Source organism: Macrosteles quadrilineatus, unplaced genomic scaffold (assembly GCF_028750875.1).
Source record: "Macrosteles quadrilineatus isolate MER2022 unplaced genomic scaffold, UCM_ALF_1.0 Scaffold_2__2_contigs__length_208266976, whole genome shotgun sequence".
Taxonomy (NCBI): Eukaryota; Metazoa; Arthropoda; class Insecta; order Hemiptera; family Cicadellidae; genus Macrosteles; species Macrosteles quadrilineatus.
The window spans coordinates 35,634,407-35,647,899 of NW_026542595.1; the positions used below are offsets into that span (position 1 = coordinate 35,634,407).

Genomic DNA, 13,493 nt, shown 5'->3' on the forward strand with positions numbered 1-13,493 from the left:
GGGGAGACCTACAAGGGTCGTCCCGACATTGAAAATGTAGGAATTAGGAACTTTACTGGTCCAGCCCTTCAGGCTCGGACCATTTTCAACATGATTAGGGCAACACGTTTTCACCAGAAGTTTCCATAGTTCCTTTCAATAAATGGTTAGGCATTTCCTATTTAAGTAGTTCAATCACCAGTCAATCATTTCATTAACAGTCATTTTCTAGGTCACAAGTTTTGGAAGGATAGTTTTTAGTAAATTAGTTGTATTAGCATAAATCAAAGCTGGCTATGCAAGCTTCCGGTCTGGGTAAAAGATCTCCGTCCTCTGGTCCCCAACACGTATTTCATTAAATAATTTGGTAGCAGAATCAGCACGATTAGTTTAGTTTTACACCTCCAATCAATCAGCATCAATCAGATGACCCCCCAACGGCTACAGAATATTGGACCTAAGCATGTTCCTTGGGGAATTCCTCTTTCTTTTGACAGGGGAGATGATACTTTACCGATGATTTTTGTTACCTGAGTTCTGTTTTTGAGGTAAGATTCGACCCATTTTAATGCTGTGTAATTAAATCCGAAATAGTGTAGTTTGGCTAACAACAATGTATGAGATAATGAATAAAACGCTTGAGAGTAATCCAACATGATTAAAGAGCTACATTTACTATTATCTTTTGTTTCCAAGAGATCATTATACAAATTTAGAAGCGAAGTGCAAGTGATATATTGTTTCCTGAAACCTGATTGTTGTTTTGGTAAAATGCTTTCTTTTTCGATAAATTCTGAAATCTGTTTGACTAATATTTTCTCTAGAACCCCTCTGATAATGTTGGCAGTACTAGGTATTAGATCTTTAACATTCGTCGAATGCTTAGTTTTAGGCAGTGGGCTCACAATACTTTCTTTCCAGGCATCTGGGAAGTATCCTGTAGCTAGTGACTGGTTTATCAAATGAGTAATTGCTGAAAGACAGTACGGACTCATTGATTTAATCATGAAAATATGTATACCATCATTTCCCTTTGCTTTTGAGCTTATTTCATTTATTGCTTTTTGGACCTCTAGTTCTGTTACGTAAGCAAATTGGAATGATTTGATGCCGTGTAATTTATTGGTCATGTAATATCCAATTAAGTTTTGATCCGGGCTTAAGTTGGATCCCATGTCAACGAAATGCTTGTTAATTTCATTAATACTCGCAAATTAATAATCGGTTGGGTACTTTCCTGTTAAAGGGAACATTCATTATTATCGATGATTTATTTTCGATGTATCGATAGTTTTGTTTTCCATCCGATATATTGATAGTAACAAATTGAAACATATCAGCTGACAAGTACGATATAGGATTCAGTAAATAAATATTGTTCAGTATCAACAAACAATAAAAAAATATTAGCCTATATTGAAATGAAACTGTTCTAAACTAACCTAACCAACCAAACTTGCTGTAACATTTCAAAAATCCGTTTGATAGCCTATTCCCCGTATGCCTTTTCTCTTCTGTTATCAAATGGAATTTTGAAACGGTAACTTAGCCTATACATCAAGTCTGGTTAGTTATGTTGGGTTAGTTTAGAATAGTTTCATGTCCTAATCCAGTATATAGGCTTATTTTTTTGCCTAGACAAGGTTAGTTCTTAATTTGTAATTTAAATGCATTTGAAGAACAAAAGGAATACCAATCGTGAAGTAAAACAAAAATATCGATATATCGAAAATAAATCATCGATAATAATGAATGTTCCCCAGGAAAGTACCATCGGTTGTTGTACTATCATCACCTACACTGCAACTTCTCATGACTGACCAGACTTCACTAGGTTTCTTTGAATTACTCAGGGTTTTAAGGTAGTAAGACCTTTTTGCTTTGTGTACTGAAATATTCAACTCATTCCTAATAGTTTTGTACTGTTCCCATTCTATGCCATCTTTAGTTTGGCAATATTTACGACTCAATGTAAAAATATACATCACTATTCCCTATTAACGTTAACCAATAAAGGTTGGACCAGGAAAACTAAACACAGTATTACCGTAACAAGAAACTAAAAACTACTACTTGGTTGGTATGAAAAGTTTTTCCTGAGAGCCCAAAATGGGTTATTTCGTGGGTAGCTAAATCTTTTAATATATAAAGCTCAATAATCAAGTGACAACTCATTTTGAAGGCCAAAAATATGGGCGAAAACTAGAGGCCGCTATATCAACCCAATACAAAATGGCGGCAGTTTTTAGTTTTCATCAAAATCAGAGATCCCACTCAAAATCATACTTTAATATCCCCTGTTAACATTTGATCGAACTGTACCAGGTAAGGTTATCACTCCATACGGAAAACTGTGTAATTTTTAGGGGGTATAATAATTTTGTCGGGGAATCCAAAATGAAGCATATTGGGACAGCACAAAAATATTAAATGTAATCCCTAAAAACTAAAAACTATCGCCATCTTGTACTGGTTTGAGACAGGGACCTTTAGTTCTTACCTATATTCTTTTAAACTAATGACCTTTAAAATGAAGTATAAGCTGATAGGGCCTTACATTGGAATTTTTGAGCTACCCCAAAAATAAAGCAACTTGGGGTTTTGGAAGAAATTTGGAATACCTAAAAAAAGTTCACTTTTAAACTATATAATAGAGTCATGAAGAGTTTGGTTTTCATGGTGTGACCCATTAAAAAGTTAATTGGGGGTCTCCAGACTTTTTATTGACGCTGTATATAGCTTTAAGTAAAATCTTTGACTATCAACACAACTTCATTATTTATTAGTCAATGGCAAAACCTATATTGAAAATGATAACACAGACCTCTTCCCTAACATTTTGTATAAATAATAACTAGGCAATAAATGTTTTATGTCTATGCCAAAAAGTGGTCGGTATAGGTTGAATACTGATATGTAATATGCAATTACAATTTTTTAGCTATTGGAAACTCTTAGTGGTATACAGTAGTGGTAAATACAGTACAAGCAGTTTTATCAATGATTGTAGTATCTAAAATCAAATAGAGAATAGAATTAATTTATGAAAGCTCTATTATATTCTGGAGAGCTCCTGGCCTCCAGAATTGGCAAGTGGGCCAGGAATGGCAGGATCTCCTGGCCCCAGAAAGGTTTTATGGAGCACGAGGGGTGCTATGAGCACAACTTCGTGGTCCGATCAGCCATCGATGACGCCAGAAGGGGAGGGAAAAGAGTCGTGCTTGCATGGCTTGACCTCTCCAATGCCTTTGGGTCTGTGCCGCACAGCTACCTCTTGCATGCGCTTCAGATGCATGGGATGCCCCAGAAATTGATTGACGTGGTGAGTGAGCTTTACCACGGGGCAACCACGAGAGTCCGCACGTCACAAGGCTTTACCGGTCCTATACCAATGGCGGCAGGGGTGAAGCAGGGCGATCCGCTCAGCCCTATTCTCTTTAACCTTGCCATTGAGCCAGTGGTCAGGGCAGTACATAGTGCTGCTGAGTCGGACGGGTATCGTCTTGGTGGACGCCACTTCTCTGTCGTGGCATACGCGGACGATCTGGCTCTGATTGCGTCGGGCGAGGAGCAGATGCGCAGGCTCCTGAGGACGGCGGAGGATGTCGCTGCCTGGGCTGGCCTAAGGTTTAACCCCAGGAAGTGCGCAAGCCTCGAGGTGGATTGCCGCAACCGCAGGCGAGTCCTGGCGACCGAGTACGAGATCGGTGGTGCTCCTATGGTGTGTCTGAAAGAGGGCGAGGAGTACCGTCATCTCGGGGTGCCAACAGGATTCAAAGTTGACCAGACACCAGAACGTGACATTGCCAGAATGGCCGAAGATGTCAAGAAGATTGATGAGAGTCTTCTGGCACCTTGGCAGAAGTTGGAAGCCGTGAGGATGTTCATACTCCCTCGGCTAGACTTCATCATGAGAGGAGCCATGGTGGCCAAGACCCCACTGAAGAAGCTCGACAATGACGTGAAGAGAATGGTGAAGAAGTGGCTCTACCTTCCACAGCGAGCCAGTGCTGAGGTGGTCTATCTGGGTGTGGCAGAGGGAGGGGCCGGAATGTTCCCTCTGGCAGACCTAGTTGACATATCCTCCGTGGCCCATGCCTTCCGCATGGTCACGTGTACTGACCCTGTGGTGAAAGACCTGGCTAGAGCTACTCTTTCGCATGTCGCCAGAAAACGCCTTGGGCGTCCCGTTTCCCTTGACGAGGTTGCCGACTACTTGTCCGGTAGGTTGGACGGTGACTTTGCCAGGGATGGAGGTGACATCGGTTCTCTGTGGACTGATGCGAGGAATGCCGCCGGTAGGCTCCAAAAGAAAATCGGAGTCTACTGGAAGTTTGACCATGACAGGGAGGAGTTCCAAATTCGAATTCCCTCGCCTGACGGCACTTCCGGTCCAGTCATTGTCCCAGAAGAAGCAAGGGGCCATCTCTTTTCAAGACTCAAGACTGCCATGAGGCTCAAGTTGAAGAAGACACTCACTAGGAAGCCTGATCAGGGGAAGGTTTTCGACGTGGCTTGCCGATGCCGTGATTCAAATCATTTCATCCAGGCCGGCAAGTTCACTCGATTTGCCGATTGGCGCTTTATTTTTAAGGCTCGCCTCGGCACCGTCCCTCTGAACGGTTGCAGGCGTTGGGGCGAAGGCGATAGGAGGTGCAGGCGCTGTGGTGAGCAGGCAGAAACTCTGCCTCACGTGCTGAACCACTGCCAGCCGACCAGTGAGGGCTGGAGAAAGCGCCATGATGCAGTACTCCATCGCTTAGCCGAATCAATCCCGGAAAGGACCGGAACCACCAGGGTTGACCTGACCGTTCCCGGTGTCGAGAGTACCTTGAGGCCCGACCTGGTCGTCACGAACGAGCGGGAAAAGCGCATCCACTTGGTGGATGTGGCTATCCCGTTCAAAAACAGGTACGGGGTGCTAGCTGACGCGAGACGACTCAAAATTGAGAAATACCGTCAGCTAGCTGATGAACTTCGCCTCAAGGGATACTCTGTCACCCTGGATGGGTTCATCGTGGGTTCCTTGGGATCCTGGGACATGGCGAACGAGCGAGTGTTAAAACTGTTGAACATCTCCTCGCGCTGTGCCCAGGCCATTAGACGCCAGATGGTCTCTGATGTGATCATGTGGTCACGAAACATCTACGTGACTCATATCACAGGCCATCGGCAACTGTGCCATCTACGTGACTCATATCACAGGCCATCGGCAATGGTAGGGAACCCCCATCAGTGGTATCGAACGCATGGCCCGTTGTTTTTTTTTAAGAATTGTTAATTTTGTGATACATGTGATGTGTTTTGTGAAAAAAAAAGAAGTGAAGTGTTAAAAGTTTCATAAATGTTAGTTATGTATGTTCATAAGTGTTAGTTCATAAATTAGAGCTAAAGTTCATAATTTATTTCTGTGCATTGTTAAATTTAAAAGTTCTATTATTGTTATTTAATTTCTAAGTGGCTTGCTGTACCTTTTTTAGTTATTTATTTGTAGTAGTTTTAATTAGGGAAATTTAATTTCCAGAATTGTTAAACATTTTTTGAAGCTCAATGATAGATTTAATGAGGAGTGGCGTCCAATGTACAGCAAGCCTGGGCCATGCGTTCAAATTTCAATAGTAGGGTGCCAATATTCAGGTTAGTGTTAAGTTTGATTGACTAGTTAAGAAGTGACTCAGCATGTGAATCATAGGATTTGAAGGTGGACTGCAATTTTGATCTACATTTTTGATATGCATGTTAAATTTTATAAAAGTGAAGCTCAAAAGAGCATGTGGACAATATTTATTGCATGGAAGATTCCACCTTTTTGGCATGAAATGGGGTTTGCTTGATGTATTATTTTATAAAAATTCAATAAAAAGTTGTCAATCTAAAATGAAATAATCGTTCGTAAGCCCAGGAGTCGATAGTCCCATACATATTGAAGCCCCTTTCTGTACTAGGGAACTTAACATTTATTACAGATTAATAATTATATTGATGTATTTAAATGTTTAAATACAAACTTTTAATTTCACCTTATTACTCCAAGTAAAAAATAATACTAGGTGTACGCTTATTCTTCCCGTATTGGGACAAAACGAAGACAGTGAAAAAGGCTGCACTGGTAAAGGCAACCAGAATACACAGTAGTACCCTAGTTGTTGCTGCACATAAAAAAATATTATACTGGATCTAGCAGGATCTAGGCATGGAGTAGTATTTTTTCTGTGGCATGGATCAGCATGGATGCTCAGTGTCTTGGAGAGTAGATCATTTCGAGAATGCTAAAGGTCTGGTGTGGTTTGGTGCAATAGGTGTGGTGAATATCTGGCCCAAACTCATATGATGAGTAAATAATAATCTAGGAGATAGTCAATATCCAGAGAATTTTATTTGACGCTAATGATTTTCAACTTCTTCTTGGTGGGATTTAACATTATCTTTGGTCAAGTCTTAGCTGAGAAATCATCAAGAGCCTTAGGCAAGGACTCAACATCATGGAGGGAAGCAACTTCCACAAACAGTTTTATATCATCAGCGAACTAAATAAAAGGGATTTTGATAACTCTCTTGATGTATTTAAAGAATATGTAGTACTGAAAATATCTGAAATTTTGTTGGATGTTTTCATGATAAATATGCTACAAATCCATATTCACACCACAAAACCCATGAAAACCAGTTCACATAATCTAATCAAGACAGTTAGTAAAACTCAACCTGTTGAGAGAGTGTTTATTGTATTAAACCAAATTACAATAATAGTTATCACACATCCTTGTCAACTCCTCCTTATCCTCAGTCAAATAAGGACTCAAAACTATGGTACATTCATGATATTGGCAATTTTATCTCTAACCCTTTATCAAACAATAAATTATGTCAATTAGTATTTGTTTGTTTTTACTTTTAGCTAGGGTATTTTAAAAAGTTTCTGTTAGTAGGAATTAGGAGGTTTTCAGAGTAAACAAATCTAAAAACACTCATATTGTGCACCACAGCCCTCTAAGAAAGCCTGTCACCATTGGTGGCCAGAATGCACCCACTTTTCATGCTGGATAAGTGTTTACCGACTCTCTTACATTAAATCTTATCAAAATTGGAGTTTGATCAATAGTAGAGGGTTAAAATTTCATCGGGTACAAATTTTACCTATAGCCTACCTCCATGACCCTTCATCGGGGAATAAAAAATTCTATATACTACTTGGTTTATTTTTCAAGCTATTTTTACCACATGCGCTAAACCCATAGAATTTTGAGGTTTTCAGAGTATAAAATGGCAAAAAAAATTTTATTTTACGCCATTCAACCCTCGGTAAAGTCTGTTTTTTCATAGTCTGGCCAGAATGACTTATTACACTCATCATACTATAGATATGTGTTTACTCTCTTTCATCCAGTCATATCAAAAGTGGTCACATTAAATATCATGGGATACTATTTTTTACCGATACCTTTGGACTCTTTTGCATTATGTGTCCGCTCTTTATTGTGTATTATAAATGGAAAAATTAACTTAATGGGGTGTCTCCCGTATTACTACAAATCACATCAATAGTGGAGGATTAAACTGCACTGTAGAACTATATGGGATAAGATCCCCATATTGATGCATTATGTGTAAACTTTCATACACTAAATATTTGTTTGTTTTTTACGCTCTTTAAAAAGTTTTGATTAACAAAAATGAATTTGGATGTTTTAAAAATAAAATACCACAGGCAGCAAATCTGCATAACAAACTAATTTACAATTGAAGTCAGATTCATTTTCACTTGAAAGGTGAACACACACCGGAGCGGTAGCGGTGCAATATTCGCGCGGTGAATTAGTATATTGGAAGTAAATGCAAGCGGAATGGAGCGGTAGCGGTTTACTGCCCGTACAAACCACACTGCTGAGATGCAAAATTCTTTTTATTTCAACATACTTATATACTATTGTAAATCTGGCATTTCTGTAAAAGTGTAAGCAACGAAAAAAATAAAAATGAAAAACTAAATATTAAACCCTAGAACGCTGGTTTCTAAGTCATAAAATGTTGTACTGAACACTGTGTGTTGTATTGATGGTACACTTTACACTTGACACGTGACCAAATCGTAGAGGGCTATTTGTTGAAGCCATTATTTCGCCACCTTAAATATGTTTCAAATCATTAGCTATTTTTATTACTTTACCTGTCCAATAAAAAAGCATGGTTCTTAGTAAATGTACGAGAGGAGAATAGATGAAGATAAATTTATAAATATGTAGTTATTTGTAGATTTATATGTTTCAAGATTAATAAAACATAGTTGAAATTAACTTCAATAATTTGAAATTAAAATGACAAGAAATTATGTGTCTTGTTTTTACGCCCTCTTAAACAAAACATGTCAAAAGAGGTACCAACAATTTTTTGAGTACCTCGAAACTTATTCTATTCAATAGCTACATAAAGAACAGTGGTTACATTGACATTGAGATGTTCTATATGTTTAATCATTTTCTGTAATTTAGTTGCCTTGAAACTAAAAAGTTGAGTTGCTCAGCTAGAAAGGTTATTCAGCGTCATTATTAGTTGGGCTTTTAATGGCAAAGTATCCACAATCTCGCCAGAACAAGGCAAACGAGATGACATAAACTTGTCAAAAAAGATATTTCACCCGGAGAGTTTGGGAAACATGAGCGACGGGTAAGTAAGAGGCGTTTCTTGAAGTTTGCTCATATTAATATGCGCTCATTGGGAACTGGTTTTGACGAGATGTGCTCTGTAGTAAAAGACGTTGATTTCGATCTTATAGGTATTTTAGAAACATGGCTATGCCCTCACACTCCCTCAAATACTTATAACATTCCTGGTTATACTTTCCTGAGATCTGACATAAAAAGTAATAACTATGCTAAAAGAAAAACTGGCGGGGGAGTTGCTATTTATATAAAAGAGAATATAAATTATGTGGTCAATAGTTTGAACAACGTTGATCAGCAACTAGAGCATATCTCTGTCACAGTTCATACCAAAACAAAAAAAAATTGAATTTGCTTTATGTATAGACCTCCCAATGCAAACTTCACCACTGTGGAAACATTATTAAATGCTGCATTTATTGACCTTGCAGTTAGGGTCAATAATGTCATCGTGTTAGGAGATACAAACATCGACCTACTCTCCGATCACAGTGATGCAAAATACATGAAACGTCTCTTGCAAAGCATAAATACTGATAAACGAGCCTACCATGGTCACTGCCGAGTCATCCACTCTCATAGACCACGTCATCGTCGAAAACACCACAAAATTAATTAGGTGTGGAGTAATTGATACCTCAAACATAAGAGACCATAGGGAAGTTCAAATAACTGACCACAAAATGTTTCATGGATGTATTGATTTTGAATTTGATGAAAAGAATGCAAATAAAATGGTATCGTACAGAGACTTTTCGTAATTTGATATTGCAAGTGCAGTGAGAGATATGGTGGCAGTGGACTGGGGATGTGCTAAGCAAATTTTAAATGTAAATGCAATTGAAAAATTCAATACCTCAAATATAAATGTCATTTTTTATAAACACGTTCCTATAGTGCGCAGGCGTGTTATAAAGAAAAAATCACTATGGAGAACTACTGACATTAACAAATTATAAAAAATTAAAAATATGTTAAGACGTAAATATTGGCAAACTAAAGATGGCATAGAATGGGAACAGTACAAAACTATTAGGAATGAGTTGAATATTTCAGTACACAAAGCAAAAAGGTCTTACTACCTTAAAACCCTGAGTAATTCAAAGAAACCTAGTGAAGTCTGGTCAGTCATGCGAAGTTGCAGTGTAGGTGATGATAGTACACCAAACGATTATTAATTTGCGAGTATTAATGAAATTAACAAGCATTTCGTTGACATGGGATCCAACTTAAGCCCGGATCAAAACTTAATTGGATATTACATGACCAATAAATTACACGGCATCAAATCATTCCAATTTGCTTACGTAACAGAACTAGAGGTCCAAAAAGCAATAAATGAAATAAGCTCAAAAGCAAAGGGAAATGATGGTATACATATTTTCATGATTAAATCAATGAGTCCGTACTGTCTTTCAGCAATTACTCATTTGATAAACCAGTCACTAGCTACAGGATACTTCCCAGATGCCTGGAAAGAAAGTATTGTGAGCCCACTGCCTAAAACTAAGCATTCGACGAATGTTAAAGATCTAATACCTAGTACTGCCAACATTATCAGAGGGGTTCTAGAGAAAATATTAGTCAAACAGATTTCAGAATTTATCGAAAAAGAAAGCATTTTACCAAAACAACAATCAGGTTTCAGGAAACAATATATCACTTGCACTTCGCTTCTAAATTTGTATAATGATCTCTTGGAAACAAAAGATAATAGTAAATGTAGCTCTTTAATCATGTTGGATTACTCTCAAGCGTTTTATTCATTATCTCATACATTGTTGTTAGCCAAACTACACTATTTCGGATTTAATTACACAGCATTAAAATGGGTCGAATCTTACCTCAAAAACAGAACTCAGGTAACAAAAATCATCGGTAAAGTATCATCTCCCCTGTCAAAAGAAAGAGGAATTCCCCAAGGAACATGCTTAGGTCCAATATTCTGTAGCCGTTGGGGGGTCATCTGATTGATGCTGATTGATTGGAGGTGTAAAACTAAACTAATCGTGCTGATTCTGCTACCAAATTATTTAATGAAATACGTGTTGGGGACCAGAGGACGGAGATCTTTTACCCAGACCGGAAGCTTGCATAGCCAGCTTTGATTTATGCTAATACAACTAATTTACTAAAAACTATCCTTCCAAAACTTGTGACCTAGAAAATGACTGTTAATGAAATGATTGACTGGTGATTGAACTACTTAAATAGGAAATGCCTAACCATTTATTGAAAGGAACTATGGAAACTTCTGGTGAAAACGTGTTGCCCTAATCATGTTGAAAATGGTCCGAGCCTGAAGGGCTGGACCAGTAAAGTTCCTAATTCCTACATTTTCAATGTCGGGACGACCCTTGTAGGTCTCCCCCTTGTTTGCTAACTAGCCTGACATATTAATCTAGTATATATTGTACACAACTATTCTAAAGACTTATCCATTTAGTAGGTTTTTCCTGGGGAACACTTCTTCTGTGAGAATTCTTGATCGTGGCTGCCGGTGAAGTGGGAAGAAGGTTGGGAAAGGTCGGTGGGGGAAGCCGTTCGCTTGCTCGCGGTGGGCTGACGAGTTCGCCATGCAGCCCTGCCACACGAAGCGCTGACACTATAAGAAATATAGCGTGCCGCTATGCGTCACAACCACCCCCCCTTCAAGGAACGAAAAGCCCTAAAAAAAAAACAGTTTTGCTAAAGGTTAGAGAAGGGTATCATAGGTGTGTGTTTTTTTTTTTTTTTTTTTTTTTGTGTGTGAGGGAACTTTCGGATGATTTGCTTCCAAATGTGGAAGGCTGAAGGTTCAGACCAGCCCGGTTGTAATTGGCACCTCGGACACCCTGAATTTCCCGAACCAACCACGGCAGAGAGCGGGATCCACCCCCCCTGCGAAAAGAGGAAGTTTTGTGGGGACGACAGTTCTTTTCCCTAGCCTACTAAATTGAGATTGTTGAGTTTGAATGCAAATTTATGAAAAGGGACGGATAACTGCACTCACCAAATATACAGGGTTAGTAAAAAGTGTGGAGACCCCCTGTTATTTTTTTAACGGCCCATACTAGAAAAACTAAACTCGGCAATCCATTATGGCATGTTATGAAGTACTTTTTGGGCATAACGGCCACTTGGTGTTCATCCCCAAAATGGGGGATTTTGGGGAAAACTCAAAAATTTCAAATACATAGACCCATCGAGTGACCCCTCATTTTGAAGGTCCTGGTAAAAGAAAACCAACAACGCAAACTAGAGGTCTCTATCTCAGTTCAGTACAAAATGGCAGCCAATTGAAATTCTCATAAGTTCTTAAACCCAAAATGGGGGATTTTGGGGGAAACTCGAGAATTTTAAATGATAAGCCCCATTGAGTGACCCCTCATTTTGAAGGTCATAATAAAAGAAAACTAACAACGCAAACTATAGGTCTCTATCTTAATACAGTAAAATATGGCAGCCAATTGAATATAAAATTGCAAGTTATTTCCGATTTCTAAAGATTACAATCAGCTTCCATTTTTTACTGGATTGAGATAGAAACCTCTAGTTTGCGTTGTTAGTTTTCTTTTACCAGGACCTTCAAAATGAGGGGTCACTTGATGGGGCTTATCATTTAAAACTTTTGAGTTTTCCCTAAAATCCCCCATTTTGGGTTTGGTAAGCAAGTGGCTATTAGGCTTAAAAAGTACTTCATAACACACCAAAGAGGTGTGTAGAGTTTAGTTTTCCTAGTGTGAGCCGCTACAAAATTTACAGGGGATCTCCAGACTTGGAAAGCTCCAAGTTAAATTCAACTTCTGAGAATTTCAATTGGCTGCCATTTTTTTACTGGATTGAGATAAAGACCTCTAGTTTGCGTTTTTGGTTTTCTTTTACGAGGACCTTCAAAATGAGGGGTCACTCGATAGGTCTTTGTATTTGAGATTCTTGAGTTTTCCCCAAAATCCCTCATTTTGGGGATGTACACCAAAGGACGGTTATGCCCAAAAAGTACTTCATAACATGCCATAAAGCTGTGCCGAGTTTAGTTTTTCTAGTATAGGCCGTTAAAAAAATATCAGGGGGTCTCCACACTTTTTACTAACCCTGTATATATATATATATATTTTTTTTTTATTTTTTTATTGAAATGTTTGAGGGTTGAGTACTATGGGCAGATGATGGAGAAAATGGTGCGGCTTCCGGTGCTATGCTGATGGTTCTGAGAGGTGTGTTGATGACATGGGCTAGGAGTTCAGCAGCAGTGTAATGATGTGTCGTGCCTTCGGCTGCTCATGCGGACAAGGCCGGAGCGGTGCAGGATGCAGGTAAAGTGTGCCGTTGGCTGCTCATGCGGACAAGGCCGGAGCGATGCTGGAAGTGCCCATGGCGAGATGTCACTCTCTCAGCGTATGATTGCGGGGAAGACTGTCAAACTGCCGTTGCTACTGGAGATGAAGGTCATTACTTCATAGTGTCCATTGTTGTCACATGTTTTGCGCACTTGACGAAGAATTTGGGTTTGAATTTAGCTGACGTACTCTTTTAGATTTGATAAAATTTGTACTTCTTTGTTTAATTTTTTTTTTTTTTTTTTGATCGTGCAGCTATCTGGTTGTAACAGTTGTCAAAGATTGGGATCAAAAACTGACATTGACCGCTGATGGTCATTTAAAATTTCTGAACAAGGTGACTGTCGTTATGGAGGTGGTGAGAGGTTGGTCGCAAGGAGGAGGTCCGATCACTGACGGGTTGGCTCGGACTCAAAAGATGAACCATGGGTTCGTTGGGGCCGAGCTACTCAAAGCCAGACTGGTGGAACTCGCGAAAACCCGCTTTGGGGTCTGTGTGTTGATGGGAGTTTGGAAGGATATTAAAACTGTTTTT

The 13,493-nt window shown here is 39.0% G+C and overlaps 1 protein-coding gene across 1 annotated transcript; it reads left to right on the plus strand.

Annotated features, from left to right (window-relative positions):
* The first annotated feature begins 3,022 nt into the window (after positions 1 to 3,022).
* On the plus strand, positions 3,023 to 13,081 carry LOC128984077 (uncharacterized). The gene is made up of 2 exons (XM_054403361.1): positions 3,023 to 5,168; positions 12,858 to 13,081. Exons 1-2 carry the CDS (start codon positions 3,023 to 3,025, stop codon positions 13,079 to 13,081), a joined length of 2,370 nt encoding a protein of 789 aa, XP_054259336.1.
* The last annotated feature ends 412 nt before the right edge of the window (positions 13,082 to 13,493 follow it).

What these genes read in the sequence shown, in the direction of transcription:
- LOC128984077 (XM_054403361.1), top strand. Translation starts at nt 3,023, where the DNA reads ATGAAAGCTCTATTATATTCTGGAGAGCTCCTGGCCTCCAGAATTGGC. An exon ending in TCGGCAACTGTGCCATCTAC is followed by an intron (nt 5,169 to 12,857) that starts GTGACTCATATC and finishes GACATGGGCTAG; the next exon opens with GAGTTCAGCAGCAGTGTAAT.